Source organism: Pituophis catenifer, unplaced genomic scaffold, assembly GCF_029215685.1.
Source record: "Pituophis catenifer annectens isolate HBS135680 unplaced genomic scaffold, rPitCat1.0.hap2 SCAF_6, whole genome shotgun sequence".
Classification (NCBI taxonomy): domain Eukaryota; kingdom Metazoa; phylum Chordata; class Lepidosauria; order Squamata; family Colubridae; genus Pituophis; species Pituophis catenifer.
This window is the reverse complement of record NW_027256886.1, coordinates 101,289,618-101,313,577: the sequence shown is the minus strand read 5'-3', so window position 1 is coordinate 101,313,577 and position 23,960 is coordinate 101,289,618. Positions and strand designations below refer to the sequence as shown.

Here is a 23,960-nt window from a genome sequence, read left to right as displayed (position 1 = left end):
GATAGAGACAGCAGACTGAAGCCACATGCAAAGGATCTTGTATCAGAAAAGGATAAATTGTTTAGATCAAGCTTTGAGGGAACAAGTTTTAGGACGGGCATGGTTTATTTATTTATTTATTGGTTTGATTTATATGCCACCCTTCTCTGGAGACTCAGGGCAGCTTACAATGTGTTAAGCAATAGCCTTCATACTTTTGTATATACCTGCTTAGTAGGGCTTTGCCCCCCCCCCCAAGCGGTGTTCTTTTTTATACAAAGTCAGTTTATTGCCCACACAATCCGGGTCCTCATTTTACCTACCTTAGAAAGGATGGAAGGCTGAGTCAACCTTGAGCCTGGTGAGATTTGAACTTGCAGTAATTGCAGGCAGCTGGCAGCTAAGTGCTATTTAACAGCGCTTTAGTCCGCTGCTCCACAAGGCTCCTTGTTTGCTCCTGAATGTACAGGTAGTCCTTGACTTACAACCACAATTGAGCCCAAAATTTATGTTGCTAAGTGAGAAACTTGTTAAGTGAGTTTGGCCCCATTTTATGACTTTTCTTGTCACATTTGTTAACTGAATCACTGCAGTTGTTAAATTAGTAACCTGGTTGTTGGGTGAAACTGCTTTCCCCATTGACTTTGCTTGTCCCAAGGTCACAAAAGGGGATCAAGTGACCCAGGACACTTTCATACATGTGAGTCAGTTGTCCAGCATCCAATATAAATCATGTGATCATGGAGATGCTGCAATGGTTGTGAGGGTGAAAAATGTTCATAAGTCACTTTTTCAGTGCCATTGTAACTTTGAACGGTCACTAAACTTATAAATTGAGGACTACCTTTACTTTTTCTGCTTTCCAGATGAAGCAGAGTGTTTCTCTGTTTATATCAGGAAAGTCACTGGCATTTCAATCTTCTGAAAGTGCTTTGAATTCTTCCAAATCTTGTTCATATTTAGAAATACAAAGGGGGTTAATAAAATCCTATAAATTATGGACCTCCTGCTTCTGCTTCTGATGCTGCTGGTGTCCCATCCAGTCTCTGGGAAGCTTAGGCTGAAATGCCCACTGAGTTTGGACCACCAGGATGGAAAACAACCATGGAGCTATTACAGTCCAGGAGACCATCTCATTGGTATAGTCACCACTGCAAATGAAATATCCCATACAAAGTTGCCTTTCAACGTGGCACCTTTTATTCAGCCTCTTTCGTAAGTCATTCAGGGGGACGGAGTGTCATTCCCTCCATTTGCGCTTCTAATACTCTCCTTTTCTTCTTATTTCACTGACTTCTATATTGCAGGACCTGTCTAATTGCCTGAATGGTTTTGAGTTCCATGGCTTCCTTCTTTTGTCTTATTTTGCAGAAGAGACTGAAATCCAAAGATGGGGCTGAAAAAACCTAAAAGATAATTTCCTCGCCACTCCTGAGTTCATTACTTGAATGCTGACTTTTGCTTAAAGTAGTGATTAAAACAATTGCATTTTCCTCAGCCCAGCCCATTTTCATATTTGTGTAACTGGTGCTTGGTTTTGGATCAATAAGAGTCCACTAAAGCTCAGTAGGCTTGTGGGGACAGAGAGGACCATTTTTTAAAAAAGAAAGTATTTCTTGTTGGTGTTGAATATAATAACATGAACTTTTTTTTACAATAGGGATACTTATGGTTTTTCAGAAGCCCTAGCATTAATTTTCACCATTCAAGTGGTCAACAAGAATTCCCAGCTGCACAACCTCACACTTGGCTACAACATCCATGACAACCATTTGAGCCCTTTACACACTTCAGATGCCTTGCTGGACATGCTCTCTACTGGAGAAGCCAATGTCCCCAACTATGGCTGTGGAAGGAAGGACAACCTCCTGGCTCTTCTTGATGTAGCTAGAAGGGACAATTCCATCCAGATGTCAACCTTAACAGACACCTACAAAGTCCCACAGGTTTGTGTGAGTTTTTCTCCCTCTGGTAAAGTGAGTGGTGGTGGGTGGTGGGTGAGCAATAGATCCAACCGTATCTTCTCTATGGAATTCAAGGTCTGCTTTTCTTTATATTAATTAACATATCAACTATTTTTTATTCTATTATGTTAGTATTCAACTTCATCATAAAAACCCTGAAAACCAATAAGGTCCCTGGAGAGGATTTTCTACTGGCTATTCAACTATTAAAATAAATATTGTATCTTTAGTTGTGGGGCACTCTATTGGTATGCTCATTTTTACATAGAAATAATACCTGCCATATCTTGTTGGATTCGTATTGACCATTGTAGCATCTAAAGGTAAAGGTTCCCCTCACACATGCATGCTAGTCATTCCCGACTCTAGGGGGCGGTGCTCATCTCCGTTTCAAAGCCGAAGAGCCAGTGCTGTACCAAGACATCTCCATGGTCATGTGGCTGGCATGACTAAATGCCAAAGGCGCACGGAACGCTGTTCCCTTCCCACCAAAGGTGGTCCCTATTTTTCTACTGGCATTTTTTACATGCTTTTGAACTGTTAGGTTGGCAGAAGCTGGGAGAAGTAACGGGAGCTCACCCCGTTACGCGGCATTAGGGATTTGAACCTCTGAACTGCTGACCTTTCAATCGACAAGGTCAGCATCTTAACCACTGAGCCACCATGTCCCTCTGAATTGTAGCATCTATATCTATATCTATATCTATATCTATATCTATATCTATATCTATATCTATATCTATATCTATATCTATCTATCTATCTATCTATCTATCTATCTATCTATCTATCTATATTTAAAAAGAGGGGGAAAGGACTCTAGCAATTACAGGGCAGTTATTTAATAGATATTGTGGCTAAAACAAATGCCATGTTCCTCTTAAGTAAAGTTGAGATTGGATAGAAGAAAAGTGCATTCCTTGCAAAGAACAAGAACGCTTTAGGTACAGATAAAAGTTTTTTATATTTGTAATATTTTTTATCGAAGCAGAGAAATATATGGTCATCCTTAATAAGATTGGAAATATTGAAATAGATGAGCCGCTACAAACAGACCTTCCAAATTGAAATGCAGAAATGCCAACACATCTTAGGGTGGTATTTACTTGAGCAAGATTTCAGTAGCTGGATAGGGTGGTTAAATACGAAAGACCTAACCAAATCTCTTGTATGGAATGTATTTTAATTTGTAGAGATCTAAGATTGCCTATCAGAAGAATTAGCTATTGGGATCCATTTATTAAATAACGTATTTCCCATGCAATCAAAACTGGCATATAATATGGCCCTTTATTTAAGCAAAACAAATTCAGTTGAAATCTGGATATGTGCGTCTGATTGTGATAAATTGTAGAGATAATACAGAAATGATTTTCATTCTTTATTCTTATTCTTTTTAATGTAATTTTTCTTGCATTCTGGACTCATACACACTTACTAATGTTCTATATTATGCACCTTGATATGGCTTAAAGGCTAATCAACACTAAATTATTCTAATACGTTCATAGGGACCAGGTTGGATTTATTAAAACTTAATATTTTGGACTTGATCTGACCTTAAACATAATGCAGCATTCTTTCTTGCTCTTTCAGATCAGTGCTAAAATTGCTTCAGAGGCTCTGAGTGATAAAAGTCATTTTCCCTTTTTCTACTGGATGCTCCCCAAAGAAGGGATCCAGAATCCAGCAATTATCAAACTGCTTCTCCATTTCAGATGGACCCTGATTGGCCTCTTCGCTTCAGACACAGAGAAGGGAGCAAATTTCATGAGGACTTTGACTCCTACTCTTGTTAGGAATGGAATTTGTGTTGTTATATCGCAACAATTTTTAACAACTGGACATACGGCACCTCTCAGGGATGCCCTCTCTAAGTGGAGACAAGTCAATGTCTTTGTTCACTTCGTGGAATACGTTAACCTTATAGACAGAATTCTTCCTTTCCATTTAACACTTGAAAATTTGCCAGGACCCATTGAAGGGAAAATTTGGATCATGTCATTCATTGCAATATTTACAATGGTAAGGCACAGACTTGACAAATATATCCATAGTATTTGGTTTTTTGATATTCAGGAAAAAGAACGGCCAATGGATGCTGCTTTTGAACCCCATTTCTTTGTGGAAGAAAAGTTTCAAGATCTTTATTTTCACTGTTCTCTTTCAAAGAACATCTTTTCTGTCAAAGGCCGTAGAAGATGCACCCAGAAAGCCCCACTGGAGACCCAGGAGAAAAGGAACAGGATCCAGATTAGAAATAAGCACCATAAATACAATATCATGAAGACCCTGGCCCAGGCCTTGAAGGCTGCCTATTCCTCCAGATTGAAAAGGAAGGGGGTCAAAGAGAGGCTGGGGGCTCCAAGGCTGCAACCATGGCAGGTAAGCTGTGCTGACAAAGATCCATCAAACTTGGTTGCTTTTCAGAAGGCACCCAAAGGAGATGGAGAGGAACCATTTGAACAAATTTGTGGTTCAAACGGACAAAGTTTTAGCCAATTTAATCATTCATGGCCTAATATTCCAAAGTATGGACATCATGACAGATATATTTTAATATTAAGCACTGCTAATTTTATAAAGATTATGTGCTCATTCGTCTCACAATCTGCTCTAAATTTGACTTTGTTTTTCACTCCTGAAAATAGTGGTAACTCTTGTTCGCCCAAATAAGAATTCTTAGAAGTTAGAAAATGTAGACGAAAGATTAAAATGTGAAAAGACCATGTGGGATAAGAAACTAAATTTTCTGCTTTTAAATTTCTGGATGTTTCCATTTTAGTTCCATTCCTTTCTGAAGAAGAATGAGTTTTGCAATCTTTCCTTCTATAAACTGTACCCAGATCAAAATGGAGACTTAGCAGCAGATCTGATTATTTGGAGCTGGGTGATTCTCCCCAAGGAGGATCCCATCCGACAGCAAATGGGGAGTTTTGAAAGTCAGAGACTGATAACCAACCAAGATGCTCTTTTGCAGCTAAAGTTGCTCAACAAGGTGGGTGGAATATTGGTGTCTTTTCTCTCTTTTCCAAAGCCTCAGGAACTGTTTCCAGTGGGCTAAAAACCTAATCACCGTGGTGGACGACCTTCACTGAAAACTGACAGTGAAGAATGAGAGTTTCCTTAGACTGCTTTGGAGGCTTCAGCAATATTGAAGAAAGCATCCTTCAGATGTTATTATAAGGTGCTATTTTCTAAGCTGATTCAGCCATGTCGAACATGGGATCAATGCCAGGTTGGTTGTTAACAAAGCTCCCCTCATTTGTGATCTTATCTTGGAGGGGGGTGCGGACCTGGCAGGTATTACGGAGACCTGGTTGGGCCAGGAAGGGGGGGTCCCCCTCATTGAAATGTGTCCACCAGGTTTCCATGCATTTCATCAGCCAAGGGCTCAGGGGAGGGGTGGGGGAGTGGCGGCGATTATTAGGGAAAGTCTTTGTCCGAGGGAGACCACTGTTCCTCAGATAGCCGGATATGAGTCCTTTTTTGTGAAGTGGGGCCGTGGGGTGCAGATGGGTTTGCTGACTACGTACCTGGCTCCCTGCCACGTGGCAGCGACCCTGCCCGAGCTGCTCGACGTTATTGCCGGGGTGGCGGTTGATATCCCCAGACTCATTGTCATGGGGGATTTCAACCTACCATCCGCAGGTGAGAAGTCACAAGTGGCTCGGGAGTTCATGGCTTCCATGGCATCCATGGACCTGACCCAGTTAGTTCAAGGCCCCACTCACATAGGGGGACACACTCTGGACTTGATTTTCATCTCTGGTCAGTGGTTGAATGATCTTGGCAGAGGGGACTTAGACATTAAACCCTTGTCATGGACAGATCATTCGTTCCTTCACTTGGACTTTCCAGCTGCTTCCACCCGCCACAGGGAGACAGAACTGACCAGATGGTTCCGTCCCAGGTGCCCGATGGATCCCGAAAGATTCCTGATGATGGAGCTTGGGCCATTTCCTGAGACCCTGGCACACGACCCGACCGAAGACCTGGTGGCCGCCTGGGAGAGTGCAGCCGCTGGAGCTTTGGACCGTGTTGTGCCTTTGCGGCCTCTGACCCGATGCCAATCTCAATTGGCTCCTTGGTTCTCTGAGGAGCTGAGAGAGATGAAGCATCGGAAAAGACGCCTAGAGAGCATCTGGAGGACTAGTCATTCTGATTCCGATCGGACACAGGTGAGGTCTTATATCAAGACCTACCTAGTGGCGATAAAAGCGGCGAAATCTAACAATTTTTCCACTCTTATCACATCTGCAGAGAACCGCCCAGCCGCTCTGTTTAGGGTGACCCACTCCCTTCTCCGGGGGGGGGGGAATGCGGGAAGATCCCTTGTAGGGTCGAGCTGAGGATTTTGTGCAATTCCTGCATGATAAAGTCGCACGGATTCGGGAAGGCTTGGACTCCGACTGGATGAGTCCAGGGGAGGAGACGAGGGTAGGTCTTGAGAATATTATCTGGGAGGAGCCCTGCCCGAGCTACTCAATGTTATCGCCGCAGTGGCGGTTGATACCCCCAGACTTATGGTCATGGGGGATTTCAACCTGTCGTCCGTGGGTGAGACGTCTGAGGTGGCTCGGGAGTTCATGGCTTCCATGATGGCTATGGATCTGACCCAGCTAATTCATGGCCCTACGCACATGGGGGGAAACACACTGGACTTGATTTTTGTCTCTGTACAGTGGCTGAGTGATCTCGAGATAGGGGACATAGTCATCGAGCCCTTGTCATGGTCGGATCACTCTCTCCTTCGCCTTGACCTTCGAACCACTGCACCCCGCCACAGGGAGGTGGAACCGATAAGATGGTACCGCCCCAGGCGCCTGATGGAACCTGATAGGTTCCAGACGGAGCTTGGGCCAATGCCTGAGGTCCTGGCTCACGCCTCAACTGGAGACTTAGTGGCTGCCTGGGACAGGGCGGCCGCTGGAGCTCTGGATCGAGTCGTGCCTTTGCGGCCTCTGACCCGGCGCCGATCTCACCTGGCTCCTTGGTTTACTGAGGAGCTGAGGGAGATGAAGCGCCGGAAAAGACGCCTAGAGAGTAGTTGGAGGGCCAGTCGCACTGAATCTGACCGGACACTGGTAAGATCTCATATTAAGAATTACCTAGTGGCGATAAAAGCAGCGAAATGCACTCATCTTGCTGCTCTTATTGCGTCATCAGATAACCGCCCGACCGCCCTGTTTAGGGTGAACCGCTCCCTGCTCCACCAGGAAGCGAGGGAGGACCCCTTGGAGGGAAGAGCTGAGGATTTTGTTCAGTATCTGTATGACAAAATCACTCAGATTCGGGAAGATCTGGACTCCGACTGGGTAGATCCAGGGGGGATGACGGAGGCAGGTCCTGAGAATGTTATCTGGGATGAGTTTGATTCTGTGACCCCTGAGGACGTGGACAGGATTCTGGGTAGACTGAATGCGACCACATGTTTGTTGGACCCGTGCCCCTCCTGGTTAGTGCTGGCTTCCCGGGAGGTGAAGCGAGGCTGGCTCCAGGGGATTATAAATGCTTCATTGAGTGAGGGTGTCTTTCCCGCCGCCTTGAAAGAGGCGGTGGTGAGACCTCTCCTCAAGAAGCCTTCCCTGGACCCGGCAACATTGGCTAACTATCGTCCAGTCTCCAACCTTCGCTTTGTGGCGAAGGTTGTTGAGAGTGTGGTGGCACGACAGTTTCCCCATTACCTGGATGAAATGACGTATCTAGATCTGTTCCAGTCGGGTTTCAGGCCTGGGTACAGCACGGAAACGGCATTGGTCGCGTTGGTGGATGATCTCTGGAGGGCTCGGGACAGAGGTTGTTCCTCTATCCTGGTCCTATTAGACCTCTCAGCGGCTTTTGATACCATCGACCATGGTATCATGCTGCACTGGTTGGAAGGGTTGGGGGTGGGAGGCATCGTATTACGGTGGTTCTCCTCCTTTCTCTCTGACCGGTCGCAGTCTGTGTTGGCAGGGGGGCAGAGGTCGACCCCGAGGCCCCTTATATGTGGGGTGCCACAAGGATCGGTCCTCTCGCCCCTTTTGTTCAACATTTATGTGAAGCCATTGGGCGAGATCATCCGTGGTTTCGGGGTGGAGTACCATCAGTACGCTGACGACACCCAGCTGTACATCTCCACCCCAGACCACCCCAACGATGCCCTTGAAGTGATGTCCCGGTGCCTGGAGGCCGTACGGATCTGGATGGGGAGAAACAGGCTCAGACTCAACCCATCCAAGACCGAGTGGCTGTGGTTTCCAACATCCTGATATAGTCAGCTGGTGCCATCGCTGACTATTGGGGGCGAAGCATTGGCCCCCACGGAGAGGGCTCGCAACTTGGGTGTCCTCCTGGATTCACGGCTGTCTTTAGAAGAGCACTTGACGGCCGTGACCGGGAGGATTTTTCATCAGGTTCACCTGATCCGCCAGTTGCGTCCCTTTCTGGATCGGGACTTGTTACGCACGGTCACTCATGCCCTCGTCACCTCCCGTCTGGACTATTGTAACGCTCTCTACATGGGGCTCCCCTTGAGGAGAACCCGGAGGCTCCAACTGGCGCAGAGTGTGGCCACGCGGGTGGTAATGGGAGCGACATGGCGCTCCCATGTAACACTTCTCCTGCGCGAGCTGCACTGGCTCCCGGTGGTCTTCCGAGTGCGCTTCAAGGTTTTGGTCATCACCTTCAGAGCGCTCCATGGCTTAGGACCTGGTTATCTACGGGACCGCCTGCTACCACCAATAGCCTCCCACCGACCAGTACGCTCCCATAGAGAGGGGCTCCTCCGGGTGCCGTCGGCCAAACAATGTCGACTGGCGGCCCCCAGGGGGAGAGCCTTCTCTGTGGGGGCACCTACTATCTGGACCGAACTCCCCCCCGAGATACGGAGGATTCCGGATCTGCGTACCTTCCGTCGCACGCTTAAGACGTTCCTATTCCAGCAAGCCGGCCTGACCTAAACTTTTCCTCTTTTAAATGGGAATTTTAAATTTGGTTTTAATTTATTGGGGTTTTAAAATGGTTCAGCCAAATTTATTTAATTTGTTTTATCTCTATTTTAAATTTTGTATTTATATGTTTTATTTTATGGCTGTTCACCGCCCTGAGTCCTTCGGGAGTAGGGAGGTATACAAATTTAATAAAATGAAAAATGAAATGAAATGAGTTTGATCCTGTGGCTCCCGAGGATGTGGACAGGGTTCTGGGTAAGATTATTGCCGCCACATGTTTATTGGACCCGTGTCCCTCCTGGTTGGTACTGGCCTCCCGGGAGGTTACACGAGGGTGGCTCCAAGGGATTATAAATGCTTCTTTGAGTGAGGGTGCCTTTCCTGCCACCTTGAAAGAGGCGGTAGTGAGGCCTGTCCTCAAGAAGCCTTCCCTGAACCCGGCTGAATTAGCTAACTACTGTCTGGTCTCCAACCTTCGTTTTGTGGCGAAGGTTGTTGAGAGTGTGGTGGCACAACAGCTTCCCTGACACCTGGTTGAAGCTATCTATCTGGACCCGTACCAGTCGGGCTTCAGGCAGGGGTACAGCACAGAAATGGCATTGGTCGCGTTGGTTGATGATCTCTGGAGGGCTCGGGACAGGGGTTGCTCCTCTGTCCTAGTCCTATTAGATCTCTCAGTGGCTTTTGATACCATCGACCATGGTATCATGCTGCAATGGTTGAGGGGGTTAGGAATAGGGGGCACCGTCCTGTGGTGGTTCTCTTCCTTCCTCTCTGACCGTTCGCAGTTTGTGTTGGCAGGGGGGCAACACAACCTTGAGGCGCCTCACATGGGGAGTGCCGCAAGGGTCGGTCCTCTTGCCCCTTCTGTTCAACATTTCTGTGAAGCCGCTGGGTGAGATCATCCAAGGTTTTGGGATGAGAGTACATCAGTACGCTGATGACACTCAGCTGTAGATCTCCACCCCGGACCACCCCAATGATGCCCTTGATGTGATGTCCCACTGCCTGGAGGCTGTGCGGGTCTGGATGGGGAGAAATAGGCTCAGACTCAACCCTTCCAAGACCGAGGGGCTTTGGCTTCTAGCGTTCTGATATAGTCAGCTGGTGCCATCGCTGACTATTGGGGGTGAATCTCTGTCCCCCACAGAGAGGGCTCGCAATCTGGGTGTCCTCCTGGATGTACAGCTGTCTTTGGAGGAACATCTAACGGCTGTTACCAGGGGGACCTTTTATCAGGTTCGCCTGATTCGCCAGTTGCGGCCCTTTCTTGATCGGGATTCCTTGTGCACAGTCACTCATGCCCTCGTCACCTCTCGCCTTGACTACTGCAACGCTCTCTACATGGGGCTCCCCTTGAAGAGCACCCGGAGGCTCCAGCTGGTCCAGAATGCAGCAGCGCAGGTAGTGATGGGAGCAACATGGCGCTCCCATGTAACACCGCTCCTGCGCGAGCTGCACTGGCTCCCGGTGGTCTTCCGGGTGCGCTTCAAGGTGTTGGTTATCACCTTTAAAGCGCTCCATGGCATAGGGCCTAGCTATCTCCGAGACCGCCTGCTGCTACCGACGACCTCCCATCCACCCGTGCGCTCCCACAGAGAGGGCCTCCTCAGGGTGCCATCAGCCAAACAATGTAGGCTGGTGGCCCCCAGGGGGAGGGCCTTCTCTGTGGGGGCTCCCACCCTCTGGAATCAGTTGCCCCCGGAGATAAGAAGAATCCATGACCTCAATGCCTTCCGTCGTTCCCTGAAAACCTATCTTTTTCAGCAAGCCGGGTTGGCTTAGAACAAATTTTTAAATTCTTTTAATTAGTTTGTGATTCTTAACTTCGGGCCAAAATTTATATATATTTTAAATGTTTTAATATTTGTATTCTATGTTTTTTATCTTGGCTGTACACCGCCCTGAGTCCTCAGGGAGAAGGGTGGTATATAAATTGGAAATTAAATTAAATTAAAATTAAATTAAATTAATAATTTTAATTATTTTTAACTGATGTCTGTCTTTGTGCTTTTAATAGGCTGTACACTGCCCTGAGTCCTTCGGGAGAAGGGCGGTATAGAAATTTATTTATGTCAGGTATGCTTCCTTCAGTATCCAGGAAAGAAAAACCCAAACTCAAGCATTTTGAAGAATTTGGTACTTTTACTGAATATGAAATGATTAGCAACCCAGGAAAAGCTGGAAGTGAGCAAAACGCGCGAAATGCATCTACTAAGCATCTCCCCCCCCTTGTCCATATATCATCAGCCAATCCAAAGGTGTTCCAAAGGTCAGGTGGCATCACGTCTGGCAGCGTCATTCATCAGGAATGTAGGGCAGTTGGTCAGCCGTCCCCTTTGAAGAATCACTTTCGTTTTTCATGAAGACACATCCTACAAGGAAAAAAACAAATCTTGCATCTCCCCACCCTTCATCCTATAACTAATCCCTCCCCCGTTTCTTATGGCAGCTGAAGCAGGCAAAAGCTGAGGCTGACATTCGGCCCCCCCTTGCAGAAGAGACGTTATTCCTAAGTAAAAGGAAAGAAAAAAGAGAGAAACAGAATATATACAATAATTATGGTTTATCTGGGTATTTGGTATAGAATTGCTGTACTTTCTTGGGAGCTCGGACATCTCGTTTATTCACCCATTCAGCCTGCGATAAAGGGAAATGTTTCCAGGCAATCAGATATTGGACTTTACCATAGTGTTTTCTCGAGTCTAAAATTTCTTTAACTTCAAAATGTTGCTCCCCCTCTATGAGAATGGAAACTGGAGGGGTGCTTTGATCAGCCCTTAAAGGAGATGAGTGTTCAGGTTTCAATAAACTAACATGAAATACAGGATGTATTCGTCTCAAGGTTTTTGGCAATTCCAATTCAACTGTTACTGGATTAATCAATCTAATCACACGAAATGGTCCCACATACTTAGGCCCCAGCTTTTTGGACTTCTGGGTAGTCCGTAAGTATTTGGTAGACAAATAGACTTTATCACCCACTTTATACTTGTGAGCTGGGGACCTTTTCTTATCGGCTTGGGCCTTATGAGCCCGGTGTGCCTCATCCAATGCCTTCCGAGTCACTGCCCATGTGCTCTTTAGCTGTTCAATCCAATCCATCAAGGAAGGATTTTGAGGATCATCTTGTGGTAACTCGGGAATGGGTACGAAATCCTGGCCCGATGCGACCTTAAAAGGGGTGAATCCGGTGCTACTGTGTACAGAATTGTTATATGCCACTTCTGCAAATGGTAACAAGTCTACCCAATTGTCTTGCTGGTAATTTATGTAACACCTCAGGTATTGCTCGAGTACCCCATTGGTTCTTTCACAGGCCCCATTTGTCTGAGGGTGGTGACTGGAACTTAACCCCTGTGCTGAACCTATCAATTTCAAAAACTCCTTCCAGAAACTGGAAGTAAATTTCACCCCCCTGTCAGAAATTATTCTTTTCGGAGATCCATGTAGTCGGTAAATTTGCCTAATAAACAGTTTTGCGAGGGTTTTTGCTGAAGGGATCTTTGAGCAAGGGATGAAATGTACTTGTTTGGAAAACAAATCAGTTACTACCCAAATGACAGTGCAGCCCTCACTATCTGGTAAATCCACAATAAAATCCATAGATATTTCCTTCCATGGTCTAGCCACACTTTGCAATAATCCAGGGGATTTTCCTGGAGGTCTCTTAGCCGAGGCACATACTGGACAGCTAGCCACATATGCCTCTATGTCCTTTTTAAGTTTAGGCCACCAAAATTGTCTCTTAACAAGATGCAGAGTCTTGACAAACGCAAAGTGTCCTGCGGTGTTAGCTTCATGAGCATATGTTAATACGATTGTCCTTAAAGTGGCTGGAACATACAATTTCGATCCAACCCAAGCTAGTCCGTCACGAAGTGTGCATTCATTTGAGTGATTCTTAAACCACTCGTCGGTTTTTAGAGCTTCTCGCAATTTTTCAAGTAAATCCCCCGAGAGTTCTGGTTCGGCTTTACGCTGAGCTCTGGTAGTGACAGGTGTTGCTAATTGTGTCAATGGGATCATTGGTTGAACCACTTCCTTCTTGATGCTCTTGTACTGTGGCAATCTGGAAAGTGCATCTGCCATGAAATTTTTCCCACCAGGAAGGTACCGTAAAGTGAAATTGAAACGCTTGAAGTGTTGGGCCCAGCGAGCCTGTTTTGGTGATAGTTTGCGTGGTGTTTTTAATGCTTCTAGATTTTTATGATAAGTCCACACCTCGAAAGGGTGTTTTGCCCCTTCTAAAAATTGTCTCCATGTTAACAGTGCCCATCTAACTGCAAACGCTTCTTTCTCCCATATGGCCCCTCTCCTTTCCATGTCTGATAGTTTACGGGACGTGTAAGCACAGGGCTGTAATATCCCGTTCTCATTCTTTTGCAAGAGTATTGCTCCTACAGCGACGTCGCTAGCATCAGCTTGTACTACAAAAGGTTGTTCCATGTCGGGGTGTTTGAGCACCGGTTCAGCTGCAAACAGTCGTTTCAGTTTCTCGAAAGCAGCTTGACAGTCCATAGTCCATTCTAATGGTTTCGAGGGTTTGGGTTTTACTTCCCCTTTGGTTTTTAGCAAGTCTGTAATTGGCAGTGCGATTTTCGCGAAAGAGGGGATAAACTGTCTATAAAAATTTGCAAACCCTAAGAAGCTCTGTAATTGTTTACAGGTGCGTGGTGCAGCCCATTCCATCACTGCTCGGACCTTTTCCGGGTCCATCTCTATTCCCTCATGCAATATACGATATCCAAGATAGTCGATTTTGTCTTGATGGAACTCACATTTAGAAAGTTTGGCATAGAGTTCAGCTGCTCTGAGTTTATTCAAGACCGCTCGAACCAGTCTTACATGGTCGGCCATGTTGTCAGAGTAAATTAGAATATCATCCAAATAGACCAACACCCCCTTATATAGGTGCTCATGCAACACTTCGTTGATCAACTGCATGAATACAGCCGGGGCTCCCTGTAGTCCAAAAGGGAGTACTCTAAACTGGAAACATCCCAGTGGGCAATTAAATGCTGTCTTCCATTCATCTACCTCTTTTATTCTCACTCGGTAGTATGCCTCCCTTAAATCAAGTTTGGTAAAGATTTTTCCCTTCCCTAAATGGGCTAACATGTCCTTCATGAGTGGGAGGGGATAGACATTTTCTACGCAAATGGCGTTCATGTTTCTATAATCAACTACTAATCTGAAGGATCCATCTTTCTTTTCGCGGAACATTACTGGCACTGCCACCTTGGGTTTGGCTCATTCGATGAATCCCCGTTCTAAGTTTTTATCGATAAAATTCCGCAATTCCCCCAACTCTCGAGGTGTCATGGGGTAAATTTTTGGTTTGGGAAGCTTCACCCCAGGGAGTATTTCAATGGTGCAGTCAGTGGCCCTGTGGGGAGGCAGGGCATCTGATGCTTTTTCGCTAAACACTTCCTTGAGGTCCCAATATTCTTTAGGAATTTTTTCTTCTCCCTCAATATAGTTAATGGCTACTGCCACCCTTTCTGGCCTTATGACGTCCCTTAGGGAGGGGCTTTCCTTTTCCGGAGTTGGTTCTGCCATACGGATGCGCAGGATCCCCCTTTTCCAATTTACTCGTGGATTCCATTTACGAAGCCAGGGCAGTCCTAGAATGAGGGGCCTTTCCATACCAGGTGCTACAATAAAGCTGAGCTTCTCTACATGATTCCCCAACTGCAGTTCAAGCGGTTCGGTCATAAAACTAGCTGGGCCCCCTCCTGCAATCGACCCGTCTAATTGACAAAATGCAATGTGTCTTTTTAAAGTTTTCAGTCTCAGTCCCATTTCCTCCACTACTTTGGGGCTAATGATGCACCTAGTGCACCCCGAGTCCAACAGGGCTAACAATTGCGCGTGAGTTCCTGTGGAGGGCACCCTTACTTCTACGGGGATGAGTAAGGGTTCTTCTGTGTGACTCACCCGTTCGTCGGTGTCGGAGTCGGAGTCCGTCTCGCTGTTGTCATCGTTGGTCGGAGTTCCCAACTCACCCTGGTTCCGGGGAGTGAACTCAATGACTTCTCCTTTCAGGGCAGTGCCGTGGGTTTTGGCAGGTATTTTATCGCCTTTCTTTTGGCTGGCCCCGGTGGCTTTTGGCGGTGGTTTGGAGAAACATTCGGCCGCCCGGTGACCCTCCTTCCCACATTTGAAACAGGTGAAGGGCTTTGACTTGGGTTTGGATTCGGTCTTCCCGCCAGTCATCTTGGGCACCCCCTTACGGTAGAAAGAGGATGACTGGTCCCCCATCCGCCTTCCTCGGAGTTCGCTCCGTTTCAGCTCGATCTCCACATCCTCAGCTACTATGTACCATCTATCCAAATCATCGGGGACCCCCATGCTCCTGCAGTCTCGATATATCTCTTCATTCAATCTATCTTTGAAACTCTCCAAAAGAGCCATTTCTGACCAGCCTGTCATATAGGGTGCCAGTTCACGAAACTCTTGGATATACTCTGCCACCGGCCTCCGGCCCTGCTGAATGCTCTTCATTCTGAGTCTCGCCTTTCGTTCAGCTAAATGGTCTTCAAAACGCCTTCTAAGGGCCCTCATGAACTGGTTGTAATTTCTCAGCAAGGGGGAGTTGTTATTGTGGAGAACCACCATCCACTCAGCAGCTACTCCCTCTAGGGCATTCGCGACGCTTCTGACTTTTGCCGCCTCTGTTTCGTAGTCCTCCCCCCAGTCCTGCATGTGGTTCCACACTTGGGTCAGGAAAAATCCCAAGGCTTTAGGATTCCCATCAAACTTCCCAGGAAGGGGGGGGATTTTTGGCTTTTTACGTCTGCGGGGGGCGGGCCTGCAAGGCTAGGGTTCTCTGGTTGGCTGCATCTCTCCCTCGAGCTGCCGAAGTCTGGGATGCTCCCTCCTCAAACTCTTCCTCTCCCCCACAGGCTGTTTCTCCTGGCTCCCCCCTGGGGCTTTCTCTCTCCTTCTCCCCAGGAATCCCAAAAGACTCACAGTTTCTTCTGCTTTCCTCTACATCACGGATAAGATGCAAGGCTTGGTCTATCATGAGACGTTCCTTCTGTTCTTGCATCCACACTGCCTCCTTTTTCCGCGGTCTGGAAATTGTCACTCCCCGGGGTTCCTCTCCCCAGTCCGGCAGTCTCCCCACTCCCTTTGACCATCTAGCCTCTTCCGTCTCCAAACGGAGTTTTTCCAACCATTCTGCAGTCTCCTTTTCCGACTGGAGGGCAGTTGAACTGGCTGCCCCCATCTTCTCTTCTCCATCACTCCCTCGATCTGACATATTTTGGATTTACAGTCCCCTCAGTTTTTGTCCGGGATGACTGGTTGTGACTTCCAGCTTAATGTCAGGTATGCTTCCTTCAGTATCCAGGAAAGAAAAACCCAAACTCAAGCATTTTGAAGAATTTGGTACTTTTACTGAATATGAAATGATTAGCAACCTAGGAAAAGCTGGAAGTGAGCAAAATGCGCGAAATGCATCTACTAAGCATCTCCCCCCCCTTGTCCATATATCATCAGCCAATCCAAAGGTCTTCCAAAGGTCAGGTGGCATCACGTCTGGCAGCGTCATTCATCAGGAATGTAGGGCAGTTGGTCAGCCGTCCCCTTTGAAGAATCACTTTCGTTTCTCATGAAGACACATCCTACAAGGAAAAAAACAAATCTTGCATCTCCCCACCCTTCATCCTATAACTAATCCCTCCCCCGTTTCTTATGGCAGCTGAAGCAGGCAAAAGCTGAGGCTGACAATTTATTTATTTGTTTGTTTGTTTGTTTGTTTGTTTGTTTGTTTGTTTATTTATTTATGATGATTCTTTAGGACAGAACAGTAGAATAACACCATTGGAAGGGAGGGACCGTGGAGGTCTTCAAGTCCAACACCTCAATCAAGCAGGAAAAATGCTACTTGGATTTGGCTGTTGACTTTTAAGAGGCTCTTCATCTAAAAACCCCTGGAACAGCTTTATTGATCTTGAGTGTGAATTCCCTTAAGTGTCTCTGAGTGAAAAGGAGGTTCCAAATTTAACTAAGCTAAATTTAACTAAACCAAATTTAACTAACCATAAGCAAAAAGATCTTCTCAAAGGACCGTGGACAGAGAGTTTTTGTGCTCAAATGTGGATTTGTCTTGGCATGCCTGTTGCTAATTCTAGTTCTTCAGCAGAAGAGACCTTGCCTTAGATAACTAGATGAGCTTTAGAAATATCCATTTCTGACTCAGGGCACATCCTCATATTCCACATGCTTCAGCAAAAGATGCCTGACTTAAGCTTGATTTAGAGTTGTCCGCAACTGTGCGTAGGCATTGACACATACCTACACTGTGGAGGGGTTGATGGGTAAGCATAAATTGCAGATGGTTGCAGATGGGCCAATGTGCACAGCTTCCAAATTTCAACTATATGTTGTGTGGAGATGTGTGTCCTGCATGCTGATTGGTTGATCTGACTTCCTGTTGGGAAGTCTTCTACATTTTCGGTGCTTTTGTTTGAGCTCTCTCTAGTCAGAATGTCAGCCTTCTCAGTCTACAAACCCAAGAGCTATGCAGCCGTCTCTGGACGAGAGACACGTATGTTTCCTGATGTGTAGTGATGCAGAAGTGTAACCCTAACCTGAGCCTTTTGAGAGACCCGGTCTCATGACCTCACCTTTATCTCCTCTCACTAAAGTTTTAGAAACTACGCAGTCTGTTTTAGTCATAGTTTCCTAGCATGACAGCAATATAAATTGAAGAAATAAATATACAAATCAACAAAGAATATCTCTTTTAAAGTCAACAGCCCTCATTTGTAAAGAAATTTTTCCTCTATATTTTAACTGAGAGACCACGATGGCCTCTTTCAAAGAAGCTCTGCAGCTTTTCAATCTTTTATGTATGCCAGAAGAAATCTTTGCAGATCCTACTGGTTAGAGATTTCTTTCTTAATCACAGTTTTTCCTCTATTTTCCTAAGTCTGATACGCTAAAAATTTAATAAATATATCATTAGTCTACATTTAATACATTCTAAAATTTAATATGAATAGATCATCATACTTTAAAATCAAGACTAAATGAAGAATGGAGGAATGCATGTTAAAAGGACCACGAGGAGAAACCAGCTGTCTGTCACTTAATCTTTTTTCAATTTCATCCCTCCAGACTTTATTAAACAAAAGGCAGGAACTAAATGAAAAATCTGCCAATAATTGTATCTTCTACAATCATTTGGAACTTTTATATCTACCTCAGTGAAGACCAGAGGCTACCTGGCTAATGTCCATTTCTAACCCCATTTTCCATGGACAGAGAATCCTAACATCTTTTCTTTGGTATTCCTTGTTTTTCTGCTTAGTCTCTGCCTCAGTCCAAATGTGTGGAAAGTTGCCATCCTGGGTTTGTCAAGAGGGCTCGAGAAGGAGAGCCAGTTTGCTGCTATGACTGCGTTCCTTGTCCGGAGGGGACCATCTCCATTCAGGAAGGTGGGTCACACTGAGGAAAATGGGAGGCTTTGCATAAATGGTTTTATTCAGAGCATTTTCACGAACGTACATGTTGAAAAACAAATTGAAGTTTGTTTTCTTGTTTATTTTCAAAATTCCCTGTTTCTTATCTAAAGGGTAGAATAACCCAAAGATCTTGAAGGAGAGGCTAGGAAGAGATGGGAAGTTAAGGAAGATTTTGCAAGGTTCAGCATTGCCAGGAAAAATACTTCTTCTGCTAGTTAGTTTGGAAGTGTCCTTCCATCTTTATCTTTCTAGGAGCATCTCAATTCTTTAAAACTTTGGTAATTGCCTTAGATCCATTGTTTCTCCTCATCTGTAGCAGAGTTACGTTATTTCATCCCCCCAAATTGATACATAAATATTATATCAAACTATCAATTTTAATTAAGGTCATCAACCCCCATTAGCAGAAATTTCTTTTTGAAGGATTATGGATGGAGAGCTTTTGGGTTCAGCAGAGCAAAGAGAAACAAAAGAAAAGAAAAGTCACCATAAAATCAAGCAAGATAACATCACTGTGACAGGAGAGTGGTAAACTAAATATACAATTATTGGGGGTAAAATCAGTGGTGAAATCCATTTTTTTTACTACCGGTTCTGTGGGCATGGCTTGGTGGGTGTGGCAGGGGAAGGATACTGCAAAGTCCCCATTCCCTCCCCACTCTGGGGCCAGCCGAAGGTGGTATTTGCTGGTTCTCCCAACTACTCAAAATTTCCGCTACCGGTTCTCCAGAACCTGTCAGAACCTGCTGGATTTACCCCCTGGGTAAAATGTGTTTACTTTTTTCCAATGCTTTATTTGCCCGTGTATGCATTAAAAGGAGAAACACAAAAAGTCATTTTAACCCAGTTCAAAATCCTTGGTATCTTTGGTATCTGGTACTGGACCTACCACTTCTTGTTATCTCCTTTTTGTTTTGTTTTGTTAAATATTGAAATACAAGCAAATATAACTCCTACTATAAAGAAAATCGGTTGTGGTTTAAAAAGGAAAAAAAATACACAATTGTAATTCAATCAATTTTAACAAAAAGGATGTGAAAATGGAGAATGAATAAAAATAACAAGCTGTACAATATTGATTTATATGGAACTAATTCAGTGCTTGAACCTATCAGTAAGTCTACATAGCTGGAACCACATAGCTCCATCTGCTCATTATTAGAAGATAAAGATATTGTGAAAATAAAGTCTGATATTCCCTTCTTTTCTTACTTAAGGAATTAATCAGGCAAGCTGTGATTTAAATAAAGAAATAAATGCATAAATTATTATTTTGTCAATGTAAAGTATCTAAGTGGGATTGACATGGAAATCCCTCTTAAAATACTGTATATTATTTATATGTTTATAATCCACAATTTATTAGTTTTATAAATAACTCAAGGAAGTGAACACATACAATACTCCTCCCTCCTCGTATTTTCTCCACAACTACAACTCTGGGCTGAGAGAGAGTGACTGGCCCAAAATTACCCATCCAGATTTCATGTTTCAAGTAGGACTAGAACTCAGAGCCTCCTTGCTTCTATCCTGGTGCCTTAACCTCTAGGCCACACAGGTACTCTCTCTCTCTCTCTCTCTCTCTCTCTCTCTCTCTCTCTCTCTCTCTCTCTCTCTCTCTCTCTCTCTCTCTCTCTCTTTATAAATAACAATTTACACATAACAACTCTCATTCTAATTTCATTAATCCTCCCTCATAGATTCAGTGTAACTTTTACATTACAGGCTTCCTCTCCTGAAATGGTCTCCATACATTTAGACCCGTTTAGTTCCACATAAGAAAAACCTCTGTGTAGGGATCTCAGTTGTAACCCAAAGGACAGAAAAGTGTGGAAACCATAATTTTTGAACTGACACTTCAGAAATTTCCTCTGAAACACATCGCAGACCTTTTCCCCATCCAATGAGATGAGAGCAGCCAATTCATGGATCCAGAGACATTACTCAGAGTCACCCAGGCCTTAGTCAGCCCTTGGAAGGGAAGAGGCAGGAGGTGGAAGATTGGGCAAGCTTTACTATTGTCAGAGAAAAATCTCTCTTCTCGTTTTAGTTTGGATGTGTCCTGCCCCAATTGACCTCTCTAGGAACCTCCGAGTTCTTTGAAACTTGAGGAATTGTCTTAGGTGCACTAACTATATGGCCCTTGTACATGGGCCATATACCACCACCATGAGGTGGTATGGACAATTATGGGGCAATCTCATTACAGAAATATTCTGCCACCCAACTAGATATCCAGTGATATCAAATGATGATCCTCTGAGTCAAATATATTAAGAGGTGCCATGTGGCCAGACTCAGTATATTTGTCTACAAAGACTATATGATTCATTATTTACCTCTAATAATAATAGAGAAACAGAATAACAGAGTTGGAAGGAAGGTTGGATATCCTCTAGTCCAATCCTCTGCTCAAGCAAGGAGACAAATGGCTGTCCAATCTCTTCTTAAAAATCTCCAGTGATGGAACATCCACAGCTTCTGAAGGAAATGTAGATTCCTATGAAGATTCTGAACAATATGCAGGAAATAATTAACTTCCTAGGACGTCCTCCAATTTCATAGAGTTAGCTATATATTTTTTTAGAAAACGGATATTCTTCTGATCTTTTTTGTGAAATTATTAAGAAATACATCTAGAAAAGTACTCCTGGTATCAGCTGTTATTCCAATAAAGTATTTCTTGAAAGGATAGAATGTTAAAAGAAATACTGCTTTTTGGTCTTCTCAGATACAGGAAAATGCACCAAGTGTCCAGATGAGAAATATCCAAATGAGGACAGAGTTCAGTGCATTCCCAAAGTTATAACCTACCTGTCTTATGAAGAACATCTGGGCATCACCCTGGTCTCTTTTGCCCTACTCTTCCTCCTAACCACAGGCCTTGTTTTAATCATCTTCATTAAATACAGAGAAACTCCCATTGTCAAAGCCAACAACCGGGACCTCTCCTACATCCTCCTGGTCTCCCTCCTGCTTTGCTTCTTGTCTTCTTCCCTCTTCATTGGTCAACCAAGGAAAGCCACCTGCCTTCTCCGACAAACAGTTTTCAGCATCATCTTCTCAGTTGCCGTTTCTTCTCTCTTGGCCAAAACCATCACGGTGGTGCTGGCTTTCCTGGCCACAAAACCAGGAAACCAAGTGAAGAGATGGTTGGGGAAGAGCTTGGCCAACTCCATCATCCTTTCTTCTTCTGCTGTCCAAGTTATCATCTGCTCCATTTGGCTGGGAGTTTCTCCCCCATTCCCTGACTCTGACCTCCACTCCCAGCCTGGAGAGATCATCCTGCAATGCAACGAAGGGGCCGTTGTCATGTTCTACGTCACCCTCAGCTACATGGGCTTCCTGGCTGCCATCTGCTTCACGGTGGCTTTCCTGGCCAGGAATCTGCCTGGGGCCTTCAACGAAGCCAAGCTGATCACCTTCAGCATGCTGGTCTTCTGCAGTGTCTGGGTGACTTTTGTGCCCACCTACCTGAGCACCAAAGGGAAATACATGGTGGCTGTGCAGGTCTTCTCCATTCTGGCCTCCAGTGCTGGTCTGCTGGGCTGCATCTTCATCCCCAAGTGCTACATTATCCTTCTGAGGCCAGACCTGAACATAAAGGAGCAGCTCACAGCCAGAACAAATGTAAAAACATGAGACATACTGTAACATCATGTTATTTAAAGAACTGCAAAGATTTCTTTTATTGGAAAGAAGACATTATTTCCACTTAGATAGATGCAGGAATCAAAGAAAGTGATACGTGTATGTTTCTAAATGGGAAATGTTTGAACGACAGGAATTCTTGTATCTTCCTATTCATCCCAATAAATCTAGCTAAAGGGAACTCTGTGAAAGTCATTCAGAGAAATGTAATATTCAGCAACTACCAATGATCCAGACACCTTATGAAAAATAATTTGAGCAATTATTCCTACTGACAGTGGCTGAAAGTATGTATGCGTGAGAGAGAGTGAGTGAGTAGGAAAAGAGGGAAGAGGGAAGCTGTAGGAGCCATGCTCCATCCGTGTTGTTGGATAATCTGCATGAGAAGCATTGGAATGCCAGATTGACCTGGAATGCAGAGTTTGCTCTCCATCACTATTGTGTAGTTCTTTCTTGATTTCCTGATAAAACCCCTTTCACAGAAAACATTGACCAGAACAGCTGTCTGGAGTTTCACTTTGGGGTGGTTATTATTTCAGTATCTACCTTTTAGAAATTCCTGCATTTTCCTGCTTCTATTCCGAGTCAGCTTGTCTGTGAAGGGCTGGAGAAGACGCCCAGAAGGAAAAGCCCTTGAGACTCTCTCCAGGAGGAGGTTGAAGGGATCCTGTTTAGAGGCAGCAACATCCTTGACCAAATGCTCTGGACTGTGGTTTGAGCAGTCAATGCCGCCTAATCATCCAGGTCCAAGAAGGGGGGAGTAACGTGGAGAACATCTATGTTTCTAGCAACAGGCACTCATGGAAAGTCGTCTGCTTTCCAACCACAGAGATTGTGGATGGATCGGAAATCAATCTGAGGTTTCAGAATGGCTTCTGATGGCAACTTGAATCCCTTTGCAAATTCCATTTTAAGCAGTTAAAAAAGGTTTGATGGATCAGACAAAGGACAGTCTAAAATCCACACTGACCCCCCAGATGCCCTTAGTCTGCCCACAAGCGAGGGGGGGAGGTATCACTTGGCCCAACATGGAACAAGGGTTTCCCCACAATTTCACTTCCCTCCACTACTCCACGCAGTCAACCATCTCATGGTCTAGGAATCTCTAATTCTACTGTGCCAGCTGACGCTGCACTCTGAGAATATCTTTCCCAGTTTCCCATCCCCAACCAATAAGTTCTAAGGCAGGCCTGGAACTCAGAGTCCCCTAAGGCAGCCCCAAACAACTCAGCCACCTTTCTGTCTAAGACAGGACTCAAACTCAGAGTTTTCTATCCATTGATCTAAAGTCCTCAAAGCGGCTTTCATAGCTTACCTGGGAGTCAGACTCAGTGTCTCCTAGTGATTGGCCCAAACTCACCTGACCAGTTTTCATGTCTGAGGCAGAACTAGAATTCAGAGTCTCTTGGTTAGAATAGAATAGAATGGGAATTCTTTTATTGGCCATGTGTGATTGGACACACAAGGAATTTGTCTTGGTGCATACGCTCTCAGTGTACATAAAAGAAAAGCTACATTCATCAAGAATCATAAGGTACAATGCTTAATGATAGTCATAGGGTACAAATAAGCAATCAGGTTATTGGCTTAAAGTCACCCAAGTAAGGCAGAACAAAAATGTCTGATCAGTTATCCAGTAAGGCAGGATTAGAACTCAGAGCCAAGAGGGGACATCTAGGCGAGAGGGGGGGAGCCTGATTGGCACCTCTCTGCAGGACGAAGCTAGCCAGGAGAAGGGCAGCAGTAAAGATGTTCTCGGGGGAGTGGATCTGACACCCCGGGCACCAGCTCGGGGCTCTGGGAAGCCTCACGGATTCCTCTCCCTTGTAGGTTGCTCTGCATCCGGTGAGGGCAAAACAGTGCCCAGCTCTGTGCTTCGCTGCCAGCACTTCGGGAAGCCAAAGGAGCAGCGGCACTGGCAGAGTTATTTATTTATTTATTTATTTATTTATTTA

General features: G+C 45.1%; 1 protein-coding gene across 1 annotated transcript; it reads left to right on the top strand.

The window, feature by feature from the left end:
• Nucleotides 1–1,787: 1,787 nt before the first annotated feature.
• Nucleotides 1,788–21,996, top strand: LOC139318732 (vomeronasal type-2 receptor 26-like). Its single transcript, XM_070946311.1, has 7 exons — nucleotides 1,788–1,925; nucleotides 3,540–3,737; nucleotides 4,116–4,328; nucleotides 4,729–4,941; nucleotides 17,370–17,435; nucleotides 18,201–18,327; nucleotides 21,086–21,996. The coding sequence occupies exons 1-7, from the start codon at nucleotides 1,788–1,790 to the stop codon at nucleotides 21,994–21,996; spliced, it is 1,866 nt and encodes a 621-aa protein (XP_070802412.1).
• Nucleotides 21,997–23,960: the final 1,964 nt, after the last annotated feature.